The 23,220-nt window shown below is 40.4% G+C and overlaps 2 protein-coding genes across 2 annotated transcripts; one reads left to right on the forward strand and one right to left on the reverse strand.

Moving 5' to 3' along the window:
* Positions 1-442: 442 nt before the first annotated feature.
* On the reverse strand, positions 443-3,458 carry LOC128741772 (cell division cycle 5-like protein). The gene is made up of 3 exons (XM_053837801.1): positions 3,280-3,458; positions 1,579-3,174; positions 443-1,517 (listed from the first exon to the last, which is right to left on the reverse strand). Exons 1-3 carry the CDS (start codon positions 3,322-3,324, stop codon positions 474-476), a joined length of 2,685 nt encoding a protein of 894 aa, XP_053693776.1. The 5' UTR covers positions 3,325-3,458; the 3' UTR covers positions 443-473.
* A 15,659-nt stretch (positions 3,459-19,117) lies between these two features.
* Positions 19,118-21,464, forward strand: LOC128742629 (enhancer of mRNA-decapping protein 3). Its single transcript, XM_053839047.1, has 2 exons — positions 19,118-20,670; positions 20,737-21,464. The coding sequence occupies exons 1-2, from the start codon at positions 19,419-19,421 to the stop codon at positions 21,048-21,050; spliced, it is 1,566 nt and encodes a 521-aa protein (XP_053695022.1). The 5' UTR covers positions 19,118-19,418; the 3' UTR covers positions 21,051-21,464.
* Positions 21,465-23,220: the final 1,756 nt, after the last annotated feature.

Below are 23,220 nucleotides of genomic sequence, written 5' to 3' on the forward strand. Positions count from 1 at the left end.
CGATTTATTGTTCTTTAGCTGCATGACGGCCTTCTTAACTTCGCCTATCGTTGGGGCTGGCACCTCTTCCCCGTTTGTCGCATCATCGAAATTACTTTCTCCGCCTGGCGACATTCAGTAGTTCACCAAAGTGCCGCTTCCACCTTTCGGTCTCCTCATGATCGGGCCTCGTCCGTCAAAATATTGCCATTCTTGTCCCAATACTCCTGAACTAGAGTGCAGATGCTCTCCAGGATGAGGAAAAAATGTTCTACCTAGCAGTAATATCATCATCATAATGGGACATGGGAACGGCTGGATATACTATAAGCGTTCAATTGCTGTGACTGTAAGAATTAATACTAAAAATGTCCGATCTCATGACACAAAAACAAATTAAATAAAAACTAAATGAGTAATGGTTAAATACTTTATTTTCTCAATTAATATTAGAGTTGGTTAGAGCAAATTGTTAGAACAATGACTAAGCTAAACTATTCACCCCGTTCCTCTTCATCGTCCTGACAATCCATGGCATCATCGGCGTTGGGTGGTTCTGCAGAATGCTGCTGTTGCTGCTGCTGGTGCTCTTGTTGTTCCTCCAACGGTAACTGATTCGTTGGTGGTTGCGGCTCTTCGACATCTCTCTCGGCAGCGTCTTGCCGATCGTCCACTGCTGGCTCCGGTTCCGGTTCTGCTCGACCGTTTCGCTGAGAAACTTCCACTCGCGGTTTGTTCTGCGGAACCGCTTTCGGCTGACGTTCATCTCTGGCCAGTTCCCTAAATTCATCCAGCAGCTGTGCGTACCGCTTCTGCAGCGCCTTCTCCCGCTCGGTCTGCCTCATTACGTCCTCCGTTAGCGATTCCATGCGCTTCGGAATTGCCAAGTCCTCTTGGGATGCCAAGAACTTGAACGTCGACAGAGCCAAATTATTCTGCTCAATTTGTTCGTTAGTGTCCTGAAACTGCTTGATCAGGGCCTGAGCCCTAGCCTGGTAGCCGCCGGTAAGAATTTTCAGCTTCTTTTCAATCTTGCCGCATCGTTTGGCTTCTTTTGCCATGTGTTTTCGGTTGATTTCCAACCGCTTCTCAGCAGATTCGATTCGATCCTTTTTACTCGCCAGATTAGCTCGGGTATAGCGATTCTGGCTGGGCAGATAAAGCACCTGCGACAGACACTCCTGCCAAACTTGGGTGTAACTTTCTAGTGAAAGGTCTCCGTGAGCCATTCCTGACTTGACCACGCCCATTTCCTCCCGAAGCAATTCCTTTGCCTGCTCCAGGTCACTCTCAGCAACGTCTTCATACGGATGCTGTTCCAGATAGGCAAGATGCTGAGCCAGTGGATTCTTTTTAACAGGCGGTGCCTGCGGATTAACGATCGGATTCCGGATCGCATCGTAGTTAAGCATTTTAACCATTTCCTGCTTAACCAGTTCCTCGGCACGCTGCAGCTCGGTTAAACCGTGCATCTCGTTGGGTGGTCGAAGGACCGTCATATTTATGTCAAGAGGACGCGGTAATTCACGTTGAATAACCTAAAATTACATTGAGTAAAAATTAGTTTCACTTAGTCAATAAAAACTAAAAATTTCCTACCTGTGATCGCAATGATAGCTCCTTCGCCTCTCTAGCAAGTTGATCCTGTCTCTTGCGAGCGTCAACATCGGCCTGATCGGCCACCATTCTCTCCCCATCAGCACCGTCGTCCATTCCTACGTCGTTCTCGTGTTCCGGTACCACAATCTCGTAATCATTCCTCGGTGCCGGAAGAGAGGCCAGACCCTCCTTCAAGGACGATTTCAATTGCTTTTGATAGCTTTTGTAGGCAGCCGGAGTCTCCGTGACGGCCAGCGATTCCTCTGCGTTTATGTTGAGCTTATCGCGAACGAAGTTTGGCGTGGCTCCCGGTTGTCCCATTGGGGTTGCTCCATGCGGCACGAGAGCACCGGATGCCGGCGTTAGGAAACCGCTCGATTGTGGAGTTGCCGCTCCGTCCGCTCCTCGAACGGAACGAAAAGGAGTCGCTAGAACCGTGTTTGGAGTGGCAATTATTTGGCTTTGTGGCAGTGCTCCGGAAAAGTCGGATTGAATAAGCGGTGTATTGGCACCGCCCTTTAGGGGAGTGTCTACGTGCGTCAGTGCCATCATATTTTGAGCCTCCTGCAGGATTCGATCCGTAACCGGTGCTGGAGTTCGGGGAGTCGCCGCAATCTGTGGTGTTATGCTATAGTCAGCAAGCAAAGCATCCGTAGTTTCCACGCCGGATTCGGAAGCTACTTCTTTCGCTATTTCACTGGCGCGTCCCAGTTTGACCACCTGCTGCAACTCTTGGTCGGAAATTTGCGGCTCCGGCAGAACCAACTTCGAACGCTTCTTGGCAGGCTCCTGGTTTTGCAGCATCGCAAGTGGAATATCATTCTCCTTTTTCTGCTTAATTTTTTCTTTGTCTTTTTTACGCTCACGAGCTTCCTTCTCGGTTCGCAGTTCGCCATCCAGATTCTGCTGACGCAGGCTGGAAAAGTCAGCCGCTATTGGAACCACATATTCTTCGGAAGTATCGTAGAATCCTGGAGCCGGTGCTTTTTCGAACGGAATCTCGGAATTGTAGTCGATTCCTTTGATTTTACGTTTTCTGTTGCCAAGTCCAATGCCGGCGGCTCGCAGTTCCCGCCGTTTTTGCAAAGCAGCCAAACGTCTAGCCTCCTCCAGTTGTTTCTCCCGAGCTTTCCTTTTAGCCTTTTTTCCCTGTGTATTCGCCAATCGAGCTCGAGCCTCGGACAGCATTTCGAGCTCGTCCTCGTCCATATCCTTCGGATCAGGCCGTGCCGGCTTCGTCTCGGGATTTGGATCTATTTCTCCCGGCTTCAATTTGCGTGGATCATCCATTCCACCATCTTCGCCTTCCTCCTTCCGCTGGGCCTGATCCAGCAAATATTCGTACCTTTCCAGGCATTGCGCCGCAGTTCTCCCGATTATAGGCGCAATTGTCCTCCATTGAGTAGGCATTAATTTAGCCAAGTGCAGCAATTTCTCGTCTTCTTCCCGAGACCATTCGGTTTTTTTGATGCTCGGATCCAGCCACTCGTACCAGCGGGCCTTACACTGCTTGGCAGATTTACGATGCAACAGTGAGGCTATTCGTGACCACTGGTTTTTTCCATATTTCATAACAGCTGCTTTAAGGATTTCATCCTGGGGAAAAGAATTAAGTAAGAACAAAACGATAAAATCAATACACTTTGGGGTTCCATGAACATTTTTATAAAGCAGAGTATGATAGACGATAATTTTACATACCTCCGTGTTTCGCCAAACACCACCCTTTATCATTATTCGCGGCATCCTGGCAGAATATTGCTTTTTTACAGTGTGTCTATAATTGTAGCAAAATTACGAGAACAGAGAATAATAGTTTGTTTTCACTAAACTAGAAGGATTTTCGGCGAATTTTGCACCGAAACCGAACGATAAGCACAATCACACAATTTGCAGTTGAACTGCGATGTCGAAGAAGAAACTAAAACGTCAAATATTGGGATGCACACAGAACAAGATTTCGTCTATTTATTTAAGTAAAATTTACCTAAATGCAGAATTGCAGAGGGGTGTCCGGGTGCGCCGTACCTGCCAAGGGGTCTCCAACAGCAATGATTACTATGCACCTTTGTTGTTTGTATTGTGCATTTACTTGATCGATGGATTCCGAGGGGAGTTCAGGTACTGTTTCAAACGTTCCAAAGGTAAAAAAATGACTAAATTGGCAACACAGTTCGTAATGTTTTATCGCCATAACTGGCAACACAGACTCATTGCGTTTCTGTCGCAACAAACCTTTGCACGGTGCCTAACCTCAACTCTGGTTTGACGTTTTTGTGTGTTTTGTTTTGATTCCCTTTGTAACCTAATTTTATTGCTAGTGGGTTTATTACTTGTAATTGGTACTACTTGTTTGTGGAAACCGGAAATACCCGACTTTTCCGAAAATGATAACAGTTCTGTACAACATATATTTTTGCCCTTTTTGCAGTTTTTTGCTTCTGAGTAGTTGAATCAATATATATAGAATGCCAGTGTCGCTGCAGTGCTCGTGGTAAACATCACACATTTGAAAATTACGTATTTACACTGTATGCGCATATGTGTGAGTGATCGATTCGAAACGGGAATCTGATTGTCAAACTAAAAAGGCAACCCAATAAAAAATCCTTCTGCTTTTCCGTAAATCACGTAGGATAAATCACCCGATTTGGTCGTTTTGGGGTATTTCGTCGGGAGGAAAATTTTCTATTGGGCAATTTGACAATGTAGTTCCCGTATCCAAGACACGAACCAGCAACATGTTTGCCACCAAAATATCCATGAAACACCAGCGACACTGGCATTCTATATATATTGATTATACTTTCTGAGTCTTACGAATAAGTAATCAAAACAAACCCCACAACACTGTCAAACCTGGAAGGAAAAAAACGCACTGACATCTGCGTGCAATGCTTTACCTTAACCGTGACTTCGTGTTAATCATACAAAGCATTAAACAAATTGTTTTCGAATACGAACCAAGGGGTCGGTCACTCGGCACAGCCGTTTTTATGTTAGGCGACTTGAAACGAACCGAACTGTGCCGATGCTGTACCGAAAGTGCCGAACTGCAAGATTTGTTAAATTCGTTAAAATCTGATAGATCTGGCAACCGTGCGAGATGATTTTGACAACTGGCAGTGCTCCCATTTCATATGTAAAATTGTACCGGAGGTGTGTAAAGCCCTATAAATGTTATTTTTATAAGGCTTTAGAGGTGTGCCGTTTGATAACTCTGCAGTGCCGGGGCACTATGTGCTGAGTGTCCGACCCCTTGATACGAACGTTATTGCTTTGTTATTGCTTGTTTGGATAATGAAGCATAAACTATCCAGCTTTCCACGAACGATAATGGCGGATATTGAGCACAAGTGGGCACAATCTTTCGACATTCATTGGAGGAGCATCAGGTTCGCCCTGAAGGAGTTACTATGGGAACATCCATGATTGTTTGTTGTTCAAGTGTAAAAATATAAACATTGTTTAGTTTTCGCACATGAAGCGAAACGTGTTGCTAATTTTCCACCTTTTCGTGTACGATGAATAATTGAACAGATAAGAAGTTTTATGGATTGTGGCTTCGTAGTTTGCGCATACTTCAGAAATAACGTCCAAATGCGCAACGGAAAGTTTCTTATCAGACCGAGACGCTGGCCAACTTGGCTACGGCTCGACCAATATAAAGTTAATGCTTGTCTGAGTGCACGCGAGTATTCAATTCGCACAATACAAAAGGGTATTTTTTGAGCCGGTGCTTTCAGGAAATTATGGCCACAAACCACAAAAGTTTGCTTCCGTTCAATTATGTTCCTCTTCCGCTGATCTGCAAAACTTAACGATGTTTACATTTTTACAGTCGAACAACAAACAATCATGGATGTTTCCATAGTAACTCAAGGGGTCGGACACTCAGCACATAGTGCCCCGGCACTGCAGAGTTATCAAACGGCACACCTCTAAAGCCTTATAAAAATAACATTTATAGGGCTTTACACACCTCCGGTACAATTTTACATATGAAATGGGAGCACTGCCAGTTGTCAAAATCATCTCGCACGGTTGCCAGATCTATCAGATTTTAACGAATTTAACAAATCTTGCAGTTCGGCACTTTCGGTACAGCATCGGCACAGTTCGGTTCGTTTCAAGTCGCCTAACATAAAAACGGCTGTGCCGAGTGACCGACCCCTTGTAGTAACTCCGTCAGGGTGAACTCGACGCTCCTCCAATGAATGTCAAAAGATTGTGCTCAATCACCGCCATTATCGCTCGTGGAAAGCTGGATACGCTTTATTCACTACACTGATAAAAATAGACACGGCGTTTCCATAAGATCTTACACATGAATTTCAACGTGCAAATATTGAAAATCTTGTTTCATATGTCAATCATTCGGGTATCAAAAGCGTTTCCCTTCGATTTAACGTGAAATGAAATATTTCATATGGAAAACACGTTAAATAACCATCCCAAGTAACAACGGTAGCTGAATTGCAAGAGCAATGGCTGTTTACGGGTTGGTTTAAGGCGATCAAACCTGCATAAAGTAAGCACTCAAATGGTGTGTAAATAAGCTATGTTTAAGCTACTTTAAGTTTTTCAAACCAGTTCTCTCCCAAAAGCTGATAAAAAAGCTTAATAGCGGATTTTTTTGCTAAACAATCTGCTTCTAAACAGCCATAAACATCAAACCGTTTTACGGCTGTGTCGCAACATTCTGTTGCGGTGCACCTTCGTCAAGATTACTTTGGTACCGTAATCCGTTGCTAGCGCCAGTAAACCGATGGGAGAAAACTGAATGGACAAACGTCACTCGGATAAAGTAAACAACTGATAGCATTTTTGTGATCTATCTAAAAATCGAATCTAAAACTAAAACTTGCTTTAAAAGTGTTTCAATTTATATTTGCCTTGCCTCTAAAACTAGTATAAATGTTTTGTGGTGCAAACGATACGTTGATTGAAACAATCGTTGTTTCATAGAGAAAATAAGCCTACAGTACGGTCTGTGAATGAATAAGTACGGTCAGGATAGATTTAACTAATAAAGCAGAATTGAGCTAATTACGAATAAGGAAGCTGGAAAAAGACACTAAACGTCAGTTCTATGAAAAGTCATTATTTCATTGTTCTATTATAATGAATTCAAACGTACTGTTCGGATAGAACTGGTAACTATTTTCTGTAGCAGCAATTGGTTTTATGCAGCTCAAACTGTAAGTATTTTTTATTTGATTAGTTTCATAAATTACATTTGCATACAGTAAACTTACAACAAGTAGTTTCCTTATTTCCCTTCGTACACTACAAATTTCCTTTGCCTACTATCCTTCCTTCTCGCTATCTCTCTTGCTTGCCTTTTCGTTTCCCTGATAAATTCAAATCAACAAATATTAACTCACTTAATCACTTCTTTTTGGCTATTTACTTACGACTGCTTTTCGGTACTAATTCCCTTTCTCTTTTCAGATTAAAGCGACAGCAACGACGGTATTCATACGCACTCTCACAATCAATCTGGATCAGACACTGTATTGGAAACGATTAATTGCTGGTTTATTTCACCAAAGATTTGCGGGCTATTTAAACGATTTTCTTTAGTAAAAATGCCTTTTATCCTCTGCAATCTCATAAACTTTTCTTCCACTACAGCTTCACTCTGAATTAATCTTTTAATATCATTTATCCACCTTACTCGAGTTATTGCGCTATTGTTTTTTTTCCTTCGTTTGTTTTGATTTTGACTGTCAATTGAACTAGCCGCGATCAGTCCACAACACCGTTTTCGATTACACCGTCGCACTGCTCAGCGGTGTCAACACGTACCAAAACTTAAAATTATTGCACCTTTATAACAACTAATTATTTCTTATGTTATACGATAGGGATTTTTTAATAGCGTCATCAGTGGCTGTTAATAAATAAAGTTACGTTATTAAAGAACCGGAAAACTGTCTTTTTGTTGCGTTCGCAACAGGCTGCTTATAGGTGTTAAAATGTAGAGTGGAAGCTTTCATTAGGCTCACAGCTTTCAAACTAGTTTAAGGCTGCTTAAGGGTGTTAAAGTGGCTTTAAAAACTTCAACCCAGTTTTCTTTCGACTCACAGCACACACACTGTCAGATCATAGAATTTCGCAATTCGGCTGACAGCAAAAGTTTGTCAGTTATCGACATTATCGACTGCTTCACGCTAGACGGGCTAAGCTTCAGGTGTAAAACTATTCTCACTGTCTGTTCTGCAGATGCAAATGGGGCGGATCAGACGGTGAGTGCCTATGGATCAAAAGATGTCTGGTTCAATTCCCGGAAAAGACATGCATTTTTAATTAGCTTAGCTTACTTGTACGGATTGAAGTTATTCGAAACTAAAAATATCGCGTTCACGGCGAAATAAAAATGACGCGTTCCATATTTTTTTAAAGCTTAAAAATATATTTTTTTGGCTGCATAAAGGTTAATGAAGCGTTGATTAAGCGACTGGAAAAGCAGATTGCAAAACTATTTCTCGTTCTAAAAATAGAATTGACAGCATTGCGCAAATTGGCTATTTAAAAGCGCAAAAAAATTTCTATTAAGCTTTATTGCAGCTTCGAAAGCAGCTTTTAATTAGCCTGAAGCTTGATAAAATCACCAGATTTAGATGTTTAAGAGCTGTATAAAGGTTTTCATTTCTAAACCTAAACCATAGTTCAGCCACAGGTTGAATAAAATCAGCTATAAAAGCGTTTGATCAGCCTGAAATTGTTACTTGGGATGTTTCTCCAACAAACCTTCAATCAACATGGTAGTCACTACTTTTACATTGCAAATCCACGTGTTTTACTATTAGATCATATTCTGTTGCAATCCACATGAAATTAAGGTGTAAGTTTTTATAAATATTTCACTGGTTTTACACGTTTAATCAAAGGGTAACTCTTATGAAATGTCATTCTATTTGAAATTCACGTGGCTTTCACGATGAGTTGATGTGAATATCAGATCATCTCAAAGTGTTTTACTCATGGTTTTACCATTGAATATGATTCATGTGTTATTCTTATGGAACTGTAGTGATTAGCACCAGGAGAATATTGCCCGTTTCTTTGGTAACAAAACGCGCTACTCACTTTTTTGATAGCTTGAAATCGTCGCAGAAAGAATCTGCTTGGCTGTATGTAAGTTATAAGTATATATTATGCTTGTCTAGCACGTAAGCTATTGATTTACTTGACAAAATAAACGATATTTGCCCTCGCGACGATTTCGGCGATGGTTCGCCCGCGACGGTTATAATTCATCGCGTACGAAAGGGTGGGAAATTGATAATATCTATGTGATCTGCACATTGATCGCACGTGTATAGTTTTTTCGGTGTATGAAATTTCGGCAAACCGGCGTTGAAAATACAAATTCATTTCATGCTGAATTTCATTCCGTTTCTTCTGATAGAACGGTAATTCCTAGGTTTATTTACTTTGCTCGATTGGTTCCAATAATGAAACAGCGATGATGACACAATTTGACATTTTATCTGTCAAAAGCTAAGAACGACCCTTTTTACGACCGTTCAGAAACACGACTGTTTCAACCGTCGTGTCCAGTAAGGGAATGCGCGCACAATACTAAGCTTTTAAAGGGAAATGGGTCAGATTTCGCCATAGAAAAAAATTCTGCCTCCTAAGAGCCCCACAGGCCAAATTTGGTTCCACTTGCTTGATTAGTTCTCGAGATATGAAGAAAATTGTATTTCTTCTCAGGGAGGTGAGGCGCCTCTAACCATCGTTTGAAGCTTTCTCGGTCCCATCAAAAACCCCTGCATAAAAATTTTCACGCCGATCGGTTCAGTAGTTTTCGATTTTTTAAGAAACATATGGACAGACAGACAGAAATCCATTTTTATATTTAAGACGTTTCGCCAAGTGTTACGCCCAAGGGATTTCCAGCAGCATTAATTACTACGCACCGTTGACAAAAGTTACTTTTGATTACAGTCTGAATTCGTTAATTGGGTCCTAAAGCCCTATGTCGTTTTTAGCTTGAATCGATGAGGTTAGGGTTAGGAACAAATATTTTGATATTCAATTTTATATTTTTAGGCTATTGCCGTTAAAAACCTTTTTTTTTTAATTTTGTGAAATTTTGAACAAAAAATAAACATTTGGGCAACCTTATATAGACAAACTATAGTTGTGCATGGTTGTGTCAAGCGGTGTTTAGACAACATGAATTATAAAAAGAAACCATAGTATATCTTGAAATGTCACGGAAAACTTTTTGTTTACCTTCACGCTCATGTGATAGTGTGTCAAAAAGTCAAAAGTTGCAAAGTCAGGAAATGGCTTGGCAATCGCGACCTAAAACATTTTCTGAGTTTACAGCTCATTTTCCGGTTCCGGTCATCTCAGTTTAATTAAGGCCTTTGTCAAAATTAGCAATAAGCGTAGTGACTGCACTTGGTCACAGCGTGGATGGCTTCAGTTTTCGGATGCAACACTCGCCATCGAGATGCGACCGTGTTTGGTTAGAAACGCACAGAAATTTTTGGTCTGCCGTTCGCCCTACTGCTGATTCACATCGGAGTAGCAGAACATACCAATCTGATTGATAATACGGTGCCAGTTTCGGTTGGCGTTTTTTTTTTCATACTGTTCTGCGGGGTCGATTGTACCGAGATTATACTGTTGGCCATCAGTTTGACATCGTTTAGTCATTAGCGCGAACTAGATTTGGGCAAAGTCTAGCACCGTGAATCGATGGATTGAAATACATTGCCCGAATCAAAACTTTTATCCGATAACTAGTACAAATTTGATGTTCCACTTCCTCACGACCAGCAAAACGCAGACAAGAACAAGAGACAACTGCGAAGCTGTAACTGTCAAAACGATCAGCTGCTCTAATGTCAAACCAGAGTTGCCAGTGAGAAAAAGTTATCATTGTTGCCAGAAACGTGTTATTTTCGTTATGTCAAGGAAGATCTATAATGTCAAGGGAGAATAAATTACAATATTTTTGTTTTTTAATTTTTTAGTGCTCTGCATCTTTTTAAAAAAGAAAAAACTATACTCTGGTAGTCATAATGGGAAGCTTTATCGTTCCTTCTAAAAAAATCATCTTTTTATCACAAATTTTAGGACCCAATTGGGCCACGACTGCACTCCAGCTGATTCGCTAATTGGGCCGACTGACAGTTGTTAGAAATTTCTAAACTCGAAAATTCCATAGAATTTTGACATTCAAGTTGTCACATAGCCCAATTAGCGAACACCCAATTAACGAACCGCTCAATTAACGCCAGAGTGCAAGCGACATGCGACGCGACGCGACATTTCTTGCTGTAGTTATACGCGCAGCCCTTTTTCGTCCGAAGCAGGGCTGTGCATTTAGCAACATGAGAGCGAAGTCGTGTCGCGTCAGTAGAATCAATATATATAGAATGCCAGTGTCGCTGTTTTTCTATAGGACTCATTGTGGTAAACATGATGCTAACAATCTGTATCAAGTCTGTGAATCGGGAACTTCATTGTCAAAGTTGCTCATTGTTATTTATCTGCTCTTTATCTGTGCGCTGGTTGGTGCTGTCATCAGTGCGTTCTCGGCTGTGCTTTTATTCCAGTGAAATGGTTTTAAACTTTCTTTTTCTTTTCGTCCGGATGAATAGAATCCCTCAACTGCGCCCTTTTGCACCGATTTTTTTTTCAGAAATTTGAAGCAAGCGAAGTTTCCAATCACATTACTTGGTAGCCATATTTGAAATTCTAAACTGGTTGTCAAAGTTTGACAATGAGATTCCCCTTTTGATGAATCTCAGGCATACACACATTTGCATATATAATGTAAATACATTATCTAAACATGTGTGATGTTTACCACGCGTACTGCAGCGACACTGGCATTCTATATATTGATTATACTGTCGCGTCGCTGTCGCGTTAACTCTGTACGAGGCCTAACAATTGTACTATCCGTACTCTACCCTAGCCATGCACAACATCATGTAAATAAATATTATGCAACAAGCAAAACAAAACAGACAACTCCGATCGTATTGAGACACACGGCGGGCACCGAACGCAAGCACCAGCGCCATGCATACACTTCACAAGTGCACGCATTTCGCTGAGCTGGCTCTCCGACCGCTCGGTGGCATATGTGACTCGGTGTAAGGACTCGAATTACAATTCCAGAACCCAATGTATCGAACAATGAATCTTTCTGTCCCAGTAGTCTATAGGCTAATTTAAAGAATATTTTCCAGCAGATGTCTCTGGTGTCAAAAAAGTATACAAACACAAAAAAGCTGTCAAATCGTTCGTACATTTTCGCAGACGGAAAATAATTGTTATTTTATTCAAAAATCGAATGTAATTGAATGTGATAAATAAGCGCAAACGGTAATAAAAAATATTTGGTCTTAATTGATCTATGGTGTCGAGATCGGTAGTGAATATTGCACAGACTATTCCTGTATTATTTGCTTCAGCATTCAGAACGTTTGTTTACATAAGGCATTCGAAATATGTCGCACTCCTGCATGGTCAAGACATGCCGAAAACAAAATTGTTTGCTATTTCCCGTCCCTCGCAAAGGTAGTAAAGTGTATAACAAGTGGAATAAGCTTTTAAAACTGGAAGGAATGTCGAAGCAGCGAATTTGCGCAGATCATTTTACTGCAAGAGATTTTATAAATGGTAAGTAGAGAATCAGGTGTAACTGCTGGAAAATATTTTTTAAAAAATGGTGTTCTAATTTTATTTTCAGTAACGTCACGTCAGCTTAAACATCAAGCAGTACCGTCGATCATTCCTACGCAGCGCCCACCCATAGATATTACCGCACTTGACAAAGAAGGATGTTCAATTGCTGGTTGTCGAACCCGTAAGCAAAAATTTTTAAAACGTCTTCCTCCAATTACTCGTCGTAAGATCCGGCTTCAGTGGATAATGGTTCTTCGATTGAATGATGTCAGTGATAAAAGTTTGCGCAAAATAAGAGTGTGCCGGCGACATTTTCTGGCTGCTGACCTAATAAAAAGTAAGTTAGAAAAATGTGAAAAAATTATTCTAAATAACTAAACTATATTATTTTTTAAAGAAACGTCACGCTACTTGAAGCCATATGCTGTACCAACCATCGGAGTGATGTCAAAAACTTTTTACAAACGAAGGCTTTATATATCTAATATTTCTACCCCGGTTTCGGATCACAATTATTGTACACCGTTTCATATTCCACGTAGTGACGTCATGTGCTCTGTTGTGGGTTGTACAGCTCAAGCAGGAAATGGTATCGTGCTTCATAAATTTCCTCCACCAAATACCACAATCTACCAGAAGTGGCTTCCAGTGTTAAAAACGGTCGAGCGCCCCACGCAGCACACTAGAATTTGCAGCAGGCATTTCTTGAAAACGGATTATACAGCAAGTAGGTTTTTCATTACATATTCAATTCTTTCTGAATACTAAACAATACTTTATTTTAGGTGGCAAACGGCTCAAGAAGGATGCATTCCCTACACGGCGCCTCATATATTCACAAACAGAACAAACAAATGTTTACACCCGCTTTTTACCCACATATGGTAGGCGCACATTTCAATTGAATACCTCAATATCAAGTGAAAGTGTTACAGAGAGTGAAATATCGAGTAATGATAATGAGCTCAATAGTACAGTTATTGAATCATTGAAACGTCAAAGTGATGAATCGATCGGCACATCCTCCTTGACAAACTTGGAGCAAGGAAGAGCAAGGGAATCTTATGCCAGTGACGAAGTTTTTCCTGTCCGAGGTCAGGAACCAAACTCTAGCTCTGATATCTTAACTAAATGTTTTCCTTCAATTGATTCTTTCGCCGATGATACGTGCCATGTATTTGAGCTACAGCAGAAACATGCTGATAACGTAAAGTGTACGAATACAACTGAATCACCAACCAGAAGTAGTTTAACGCTACCACACTTGATTCAAAGTGATAGAGATGCTACCCAAGTAACAATTTCAGGCTGATCAAACGCTTTTATAGCTGATTTTCTTCAACTTGTGGCTGATCTATGGTTTAGGTTTAGAAATGAAAACCTTCAACATCTAAATCTGGTGATTTTATCAAGCTTCAGGCTAATTAATAGCTGCTTTCGAAGCTGCAATGAAGCTTAATAGAAACTTTTTTGCACTTTTAAATAGCCAATTTGCGCAATGCTGTCAATTCTATTTTTAGAACGAGAAATAGTTTTGCAATCTACTTTTCCAGTCGCTTAATCAACGCTTCATCAACCTTTATGCAGCCAAAAAAAATCTATTTTCAAATTTAAAAAAAATGGAACGCTTCATTTTTATTTCGCCGTGAACGCGATATTTTTAATTTCGAATAACTTTAATTCTTACAAGTAAAGCTAGCTAGTTAAAAATGCATGTCTTTTTTCCGGGAATTGAACCCGCCATCTTTTGATCCATAAGCACTCACCGTATGATCCGCCCCATTTGCATCTGCAGAACAGACAGTGAGAATATCTTTACACCTGAAGCCTAGCCCGTCTAGCGTGTAGCAGTCGATAATGTCGATAACTGACAAACTTTTGCTGTCAGCCAAATTGCGAAATTCTATGATCTGACAGTATGTGTGCTGTGAGCCGAATGAAAACTTGGTAGAAGTTTGCAAAGCCACTTTAACACCCTTAAGCAGACTTAAAGTAGTTTGAAAGCTGTGAGCATAATGAAAGCTTCCACTCTACATTTTAACACCTTTAAGCAGCCGTAAAACGGTTTGATGTTTATGGCTGTTTAGAAGCAGATTGTTTAGCAAAAAAAAATCCGCTATTAAGCTTTTTTATCAGCTTTTGGGAGAGAACTGGTTTGAAAAACTTAAAGTAGCTTACACATCGCTTATTTAAACACCATTTGAGCGCTTACTTTATGCAGCTTTGATCTCCTTAAACCAACCCGTAAACAGCCGTTGCTCTTGCAATTCAGCTACCGTTGTTACTTGGGTATAGTCTGGACAGGGGTTGCTTCGTTGAGGCAACTCGACGCTATATGTATATCCGTCAAAATCTTTGAAGATCAAATTATTCAGAAAAGATTTCGTATACACGCCGCTCACCGCGTGATTCTAGCTCTTACAAAATTAAAACAAAATCTGTCTTTCGCAGCGTTAGCAACGCTGTTCAAATTATCTCCCGCAACAGTTGCGTATTATTTTACTAACATGATACATGTATTAGCCGTGGTTCTTGGTAAATTTATATACTGGCCAGAACGTGATGAGATTCAGCGCAATATTCCTTTATGTTTTAGAGAAAAATTTCACAACGTGAGATGTGTGTTGGATTGCACAGAAATCCCGATGGCAACGCCAAAATGCCTAAATTGTTGTATTGCATGTTATTCAAACTATAAAGGTAGAAGAACAGCCAAGTTTCTTATCGGTGTAACACCAGCGGGTTTAATTAGTTTTGTAAGCCAAGCATTCGGTGGGAAAGCATCTGATAAATTGATTTTTAACCACCAAAATGTGTTGACACTTTTCGATCCATACTGTGATGAATTAATGGTAGACAAAGGCTTCAATATTAAACAAGAATGCTCGCAGCATGGAATTCGTGTACATATACCACCATTCTTACGTGGTGATCAGCATAATCCGGAAGATGCAGCACTAAACGAGAAAGTGGCTAAGGCTCGGATACACGTCGAAAGGGTTATACAAAGAATCAAGATTTTTGGAATTCTTAAGTCTACGTTGGATGCCTCTTCTCTTGGGATAATCGACGAAATAATGACTGTAATTTGTGCACTTGTAAATTTATCTCCTCCGATACTACGCAATGACAAGTTTTAAATTGTTGTTTTATTTTATCATACTGATGCAGTTACTGTAATATAAATGATAGTTACATTGTTTTAAAACTAAATTGAACATCTTTTTCATTAATAATCCGAATCTATCATTGTGTTGCCATTGTTATTGGTCGGTTCATTACCATTAGCTTTTCCAACGATATGTCCAAGCACTTGATTAAAATAAATGTTTTTTAATCTGTTCAGAAGTTGAATGGTATACTCAGCATCATATTCGATTTCAATCAAAATAAAGTCATCTTCAAATTTAGAGTATACAATGAAATCACAACTATTACAATTTAGAACATACATGTTAAGTTGAACCTGTGCAAAATATTTATGCTTTCGATTCAAAGAATAGATTGATCCTTGATTGCGTATATAGTTTTTAGTAGCTCTACAGTTACCAAGAATCTGGTCCAAGTTCAAACTCTCTCCTGCTATTGGACATTTAATCTCTAATATAAGCTTTGCAGCAGCATCCACGCCATCTGGACTCGCCCCAATCCACGGGTTACTTAAGCTCACTGCAAATCCACATTTTTTAATTAAAGGGTTGCGCTTTAATCGATAGCAGTTGAATGCTAGATCTTCTGTCAGCTTTCCATATTTCATCGCTTTTGTCATAGTAGTTTTAGGTGAAAGGTATTTTTGAACTTTTTTTGCCCAGTCTGGGGAAGCATTGAAACTATAAGTGTACAGATCGTAGCTGGTGCTTGCAGTTATTCGAACCGAACGGTGAAGTTTCCAAGCGTTGTTTGACTGATTTTTGGTATCATCACAAATATCGATTATTGAATTAATATCTTTAAACACATGCTGCTTATAGAATTCCTTCTGTCTTTCGTTCAAACAATCAAAAGATTCCAAGATATGTGTATGCTGGTTTTCAGTAAATAATTGCTTCAGTTGACTTCGTGTTAAGAATATCGAAACACTGCAATTAGCCTCGAGTCTATCAGCAGGACTTATCTCCGGTTTTGGCATACTGAGTTCGCGTCCTTCAGTATGTCTATTAACAGATGATCCTGGAGAAGCTATAAAAATACAATAAATTTTGAATATTTTACATTTCTACTGCAATTGTTACCTTCTAGAATACGGGCAAATGCTTCTTCAAGAATTTGTACTCTTTTAGAATTATTACATTCGGGTAAACTTGCATGTTTACGCACACAGCAAAGTTGAGAAAGCGGTTTAGCACCCCAGAGATTTGTTTTTTCTGCTTTACTCACTCCCCATGCTTGCCGAGAGTCGGTGCATGTAATGTACTCCGCAAATCCGAAGCTAAAATTAAAAAAGTTGATTTAGTTTTAATACTTACTATGTATTAAAATATTTGTACTAACTGACTGAGATGAAGCAAACAGGCAACAATGTGTTTACATCTGGCAGTTCCTGCTTTACAAGTACAGTTTAAAGTCCATTGTCGATAGTTGGATCCAATTTTAAGAATTATTTCGTGCGGAATATCACCCGGATGTGAGCTTTGCAAAACGTAAGCTAAAATTTCCAGTATGGTTCCTTGCTGCTTTGTGTATCCTAGGCACACAATGTGTCCAGATGAGAACACTCGCTGTCCCTCACGTAAAGGTCTCATGGATCCACCGATGTAATCCATAATTTCACCAAGAGTAATAAACACTGCTTTCAATTCCGGATCTTGCGCTTCTGCAAAACATTAAAACTTTAATTTAATAATGCGAATACAAGAAAACAATGTTAAAAACATAAAAACTGATAGTGGATAAGTTTTATTACCTGCCATTTTCCTGTTGCGGTAATCTTTACCGAGAAAAGGTATATTTTTATTGATTTATCGCGCCCGTGAAATGAATTTGCACCAAGGCTACGTTTTATTTCCAATGTTTATACTTTTTATTGAGTAACTAAATTTACCACCAGGTAGCGCACATGGTCTTGCAGTTTGATTTAAATTCGCCTATCTCTTTTTAGCTTTAAGAATGCATTTAGAATAAGGAAAATATCGATATGTATTACCGATATTTTCCACCAAAATTTAACTATAAAAGCTAACCTTTCAAACAATAAAGCAAGCCATTTCGACTTCAGACTTTGTGCGTTTAATGCGACCCCAATCGGGCTATCGCTAACGAAAGAACTTAGTCCCGCAAGCAACCCCGAGATCAGTTGATCTACCACGGGCTATCCAGCTTTCCACGAGCGATAATGGCGGACATTGAGCACAAGTGGGCACAATCTTTTGACATTCCTTGGAGGAGCGTCGAGTTCGCCCTGACGGAGTTACTATGGATACATTCATGATTGTTTGTTGTTCGAGTGTAAAAATGTAAACATTGTTTAATTTTCCAGATCAGCTGAAGTGGAACATAACTAAACGGATTCAAACTTTTATAGTGGTTTGCGGCCATAATTTGCTGAAGGCGCTGGCTCAGAATACTTTTTCACAATCGTGCGAATAAAACATTCGAAACATTACACATTAACGCAAATATTAACTTCATGGTCGAGCCGTTGTCACGTTTGCTCTCGAACAGCGTCTCGACTTGATAAGAAACTTTCCATTGCGTATTTGGACATTCTCCGTGAAATTTGCGAAAACTGCAAAGCCACAATCCATAAAACTTGTTGTCCGTTCAATTATGTTCCTCTCTAGCTGATCTGCAAAATTGAACAATGTTTACATTTTTACATTCGAACAACAAACAATCATGAATGTATCCATAGTAACTCCGTCAGGCCGAACTCGACGCTCCTCCAAGGAATGTCAAAAGATTGTGCCCACTTGTGCTCAATATCCGCCATTTTCGCTCGTGGAAAGCTGGATTGCTTAAAGTCCAAAGGCTAATGTATACTTCAATAAACCGTCCGCGCCAACAGTGCTGTTATATTGCAGATTGCATCAAAAACGCGAAATACAAGGAACTTGCAGACAAAATGCAAGTAAAATCCCAGCAGCGAGCTGTCATTGATTCATGTCAAATTTTTGCGAGCCGTCAAATTGGTGATTACTAAACAGTAGACGCAGAAGAAGAGTGAGATAATGGATACGTTTTGAGATCGTTTGATGGTTATTTCGAAATATACAACTGCAAATAATTCAACATATGGTGCAAAGTGACCTAAATTTAACAAGACATAAATTCATGTTACGAAAATTCGGTGCCACTATGTTTGTTTACCAAAAGCTGTCAGAGCTGTTGTGCTCGTATCCAGTGATGCTAAAGTTTCGAAAACTTTGGAATAAAAAATTGCATTAATGTAACAAACATGCTCGCAGCATAACATATGATGTTTTTAGATTCTATCACACAAATTTTGTTAAAAATATTCTGAAAATAGAAAATAGCATGGAAACAATTTGATTGATATTGTTTGAAGAAGAAAAACGACTGATGATAATATTCTCTATTATAAAGCACTGCAATGGCAATTTAGATCGCAGCACTGATCGCAGATCTTTGGCTGTTTCCTTGCAGTTGCTGTGCATTTAGTTGTTTCACTGCAACCTGCAATACAATTTTGTAGAAAAAGCTAACAAACGCCCACCCTCTGGTGCGTTACGCAATATTTAAACGGATCCCGTGTTCCTCATTTTTGCGTCAATCTAACTCATTTGTTCATCGAATATAATGAGCGTGCATTTTTTACAACAGCTCACAGCTGTCAAAAATTATGCTGCCTGCTGCTCCATGCAATTTGAATAAAAAAATGAGCGAGATTGCGATGCGAACTTACTGTGAGTGTGTGATATTTTTGCAAAAAAATATTTGAAAGCCATTGAAAAGCTGTTGAAAACTTCTTTCAATCGGTAGAGTTTTACGTAGACTATACGGTGTAGATGTGCATTTAGTTAGACACGGTCGGTGGCAACCGTGATATATCTGTGTAACTAATCTGTCCACCCGAAAAGCAACCCCTAAGTGAACGATTTCCGAAAGGTGGGGATCCAGGTCAGTAAACGCGAATTGCACCACAATCAACAGCTGAAAGGAAGCCATTACAATTCGTGGTGCAGTGGAACAGAAATCACAGAAGAAAAAAGGGAACCATGGGTGAAAATTGGGTTGGTAAATCTGTTTCCATCCAGTGCCGTGGGGATATCGGAGTGTTTCAGGGTGTAATCAAACAGGTTAGTCCGGTAGAAATTGTGATAACGAAAGCTGTGCGAAATGGGATTCCACTAAAGAAGAACAATGTTGAGGTAACGCTTACCTGCAAGGACATTGAGAAGCTTGACTTGATCTCCTGCACGAATGTGCCAAATTTATTTCCTGCCAAAGCACAGCAGAGTCAACCAAGCCAGTTGGATGACGCTGTGACGGCAGGGATCGAAACTCTAAAGATAGGAAAACAGCAGAACGGAGGTCGAAACAAAACGCCACCAAACGACCTTCGGCAGTTCAGTGGGAAGCTAGCAGCTAAGTCCCCCGGTCCTGTTAAAAACAGTAACGGACAGCAGCAGAAGAACGGATTCGAAAGTGGGTCGGCCAAAAGCACTAGTCGTCCCATTGAGATTAACGGCAGTGGAGGTGCTCACCAGAAGGTGAATTCCTTCGCGGTTTATAGGAATGATAACCAGCAAAAAAAGAAACCTCGCAATGGAAACGGAAATGGCAACGGTCAAAATGGCAATCGGTACGCCAATAAGAACTCCGCTTTTGGTACTCCGGTGGATGATCCGATGATGGATGAAGAGTTCGATTTCGAGAAGAACCTAGCCCTATTCGATAAGCAAGCCATTTGGGACGAAATCGATGCCATCCAACAGAAGCCCGATTTGGTTCGACAGGCCGTCCAATCGGGAAAGAAGAAATATCGCCATGATGAAAATGTCCTCGCTTCGGAGCCCACACAGTATCGTCAGATTGAGCTGACTCACACCGCCGCATCGGTCAGTGAACGTACGGACGAGTACGTTACTGATGAAGGACTTGTGATTCCTTCGATTCCTCGCAATGCACGTAATTTAGTTCAGCAGTTGGCGGAAAACCATGGCCTAACGATGGAACGCCAGAATGACCTTTTGGCACGAGGTGCCACCGAGCTGGCCCTCCAGCTGTTAGGAGGCTCTCGTCGTCTAACGCCTAACAATCAGCACCAGTGGCCGAAAATTGTGGTAGTCTGTGATGAACCGTACAATACGAATTTAAGCGAAATCGGTATCGCTACTGGGCGCATGCTGGCCTGCCATGGGCTGAAGATTGTTGTGTACGTATCCTGTGCGACGAAGTCGACACGGACCAGCCACGAGCTGGAACTGTACGCAGCCACCGGGAATCTCTTCACCTTTAACGTCAACGGTAAGTGCTTAATAGTGTATTTAAAATGGAAAGTTCTGAAATGTTACGTTTATTTTTGCTTTGTAGCACTTCCATCATCAGATCTCGTGATTGCGGCGATCAAATCGCGCATCCCAAGTGAACCACTGCGCAAGTGGATGGCCGAGAGCCGCGCTCCGGTACTGGCCATCGATCCACCAGCGGGTGGACTGGAATCGCTGCCAGTCAAATGCTCACTCCTGCCGATCTTGCCACTGAACGGTTTGGGACCAGAATCCGCTACCGGTCGGCTGTACCTGTGCAACCTGGGCATTCCGGACAAGTTCTTCATCGATTCGGGCATCAAGTACAAATCACCCTTCGACAAAGCCGTCATTCCGATCCACCGACGAAAAGACTAGGAACGCCGCCCGTTAGAACACATATCGCCAATCTATGATAAACCACGGAAAGGAGAGAATACAATGGACTACGGAGCTGCGATAGGGAAGATTCTAGGAACAGGGGAAAAAGGGAGATCTTTTGCATTTTTCTTGAATCTTGTACCGGGTTGGGGACGTTTGCAGTCTGCGACGGATGTTGTTTTAGAAGTTTTCAATATTGTTTTTAATTTTCACGGACAAGAAGATGTCGAACTAAACAAAAAGGGGTAAAAACAACGAAAGCGTCAGCAGAAAGCGCAACAGACAAGAGCAAAACAAAAAAAAACACGTTTCCTGGATGTTTATTAAGTTATGCACGTATAAGGCAAGTGTTGTAAACTCATCAGCGCCGACACACAGAATAAGCAACGAGCTCTTATATGTTTGGTATAAAGTCCTGGAAACAAAGTTTCTCTGTGAACCTTTTGCTGAAAAATATCACAAGCCTTTCGCAAAAATTTGGTTTAGTCTTCCTGAATGGGAAAAAAAATATGTTTAGTTTCTATAGTTTACCAAGGTTTTTTCAACTAGCTCGTCTTCGATAGACTGGAAAGGAGCAGGCTGTGACTGCAACCTGCAAGCGTGATAGACGTCATTTTTTTCGCGGAAATTTTCTTTTTTGATTTTTGTTTTAAAAGGCTAGAAACTATTTGAGAGTTACATATTTTTTGTGTCACGAGGTATAGTTTAGTGAATTTGTGGATTTAAATCAAAAAGTGTTATAGCTCGAAGAAGACATTCAGCAGTACCGAACTCCTAGTTCATAAAATGAGCATATTGCTTTGGCATTGGAATGAAAGAAGCTATTTGGTGTTGACAAAAGCTATTAATTGATGGGAATATTGGTCGATAAATAAGTGAAGTCATGGATTCTGCTTTATGGCCCAACCGAAATGAAAAAGGAAATTGGATGCGCTTTTCTCTTGGATCTTGGACGTTTCGTTTCACCAATTGGTAAAAAGGTCAGCAAGGTCCTACGCGGAAGATGATCACAGGGCTGGAAGCTACCTGGCCAACTAAAAATAGTGCCTTTAGTGACCAAAATTTGAAAAATAGTGACCCAAAAGTGACCTTAAGTTTTATAAAAAATAACTTAGATTAAATTATTCACGCAGTATATAATGTTGAAAGCAACTGAAAAAAGCCATTTTGCCCTTTTTAAATTTCATACCTCTTCTTTTTAACAAATTTGCGCCTAGTTAACTTCGAGATATGACGCTGGTTTTACAAGCCAATCGTCGTATGTTAGAATCTCGGCTAGGCGGTGCTGCTAGATAGAGTCAGAAGGATTTTTGCACTAGCCCCGTAACTGTCCTGTACTCTAGCAGCCAGCTGCGAAATCTGTCGATGAAGAAGAGTTAAAGACTTAGTCTTAGAAAGACGTTTAAGCCCAGGTTTTTTTTGCAAATTACTACGCTACTTCTCCACAATCTGCTGTGCATTATAACATCATGTGATCTAATGTACTGCTTCAGAACTGCAACACGTTCAAACAAAGCTTGTACCTACTAGTGGAACATCCGCTGTCATGTTTTTCGATCGGATCGCTTTTTGAATTTTGATAAATTAACCTCACTAAGTTCTACATAATTTTTATGCACTCAAGATTTACTAATACGCTCGCAACTGCTCGTTCGCAACGTCCACTAAGCCACGTAAACTCAGTAAATCGGTACTGAAGTCCTGGTCATGATGGCATAGAAGGAATTGAACTTGCAGATTAATAGAGCAAATATGTAGTGGAATTTTTTAATTTTTCGAGTTAAAAAAATGTTGCTGTTCTATTGCAAAACTTTAATTTTCAAATTATTACTTTCAGATTGCAGTTTAGCAAAGCTGAATTTCAAGAGTCACATAATGCTTAGCGATTCATCTCTCATTCCAGAATAGGTTTAAATGGAAAAATTTCCAGCAATTGATAAAGCACTTTCCGCTTCCATCGAAATGTGACGAATGGTTGCAAGCGCGTTAAATATTATGGTTAAGCATTTTTCTTCTATCCCTTCTTAAAAAGGAAAATTCACTTTTGATTGTTTTAAAAGAGGTGTTTTTATTAAATTCAATCAATGCTAGTAGAATGAGTACTTTGCGTTCACCCAGCCTTCTCGAGTTCTTCGATCATCGGCAGGCCGGATCAATCATATCGTCA

The sequence above is a fragment of the Sabethes cyaneus genome, chromosome 3 (genome assembly GCF_943734655.1).
Source record: "Sabethes cyaneus chromosome 3, idSabCyanKW18_F2, whole genome shotgun sequence".
NCBI classification, from domain to species: domain Eukaryota; kingdom Metazoa; phylum Arthropoda; class Insecta; order Diptera; family Culicidae; genus Sabethes; species Sabethes cyaneus.

Coding starts and splice junctions, on each gene's coding strand:
- LOC128741772 (XM_053837801.1), bottom strand. CDS start 3,324: ATGCCGCGAATAATGATAAAGGGTGGTGTTTGGCGAAACACGGAG. Junction 3,175..3,279: donor GTGTTTGGCGAAACACGGAG/GTATGTAAAATT, acceptor TCTTTTCCCCAG/GATGAAATCCTTAAAGCAGC. Junction 1,518..1,578: donor AGCTATCATTGCGATCACAG/GTAGGAAATTTT, acceptor ATGTAATTTTAG/GTTATTCAACGTGAATTACC.
- LOC128742629 (XM_053839047.1), top strand. CDS start 19,419: ATGGGTGAAAATTGGGTTGGTAAATCTGTTTCCATCCAGTGCCGTGGG. Junction 20,671..20,736: donor CTTCACCTTTAACGTCAACG/GTAAGTGCTTAA, acceptor TTTGCTTTGTAG/CACTTCCATCATCAGATCTC.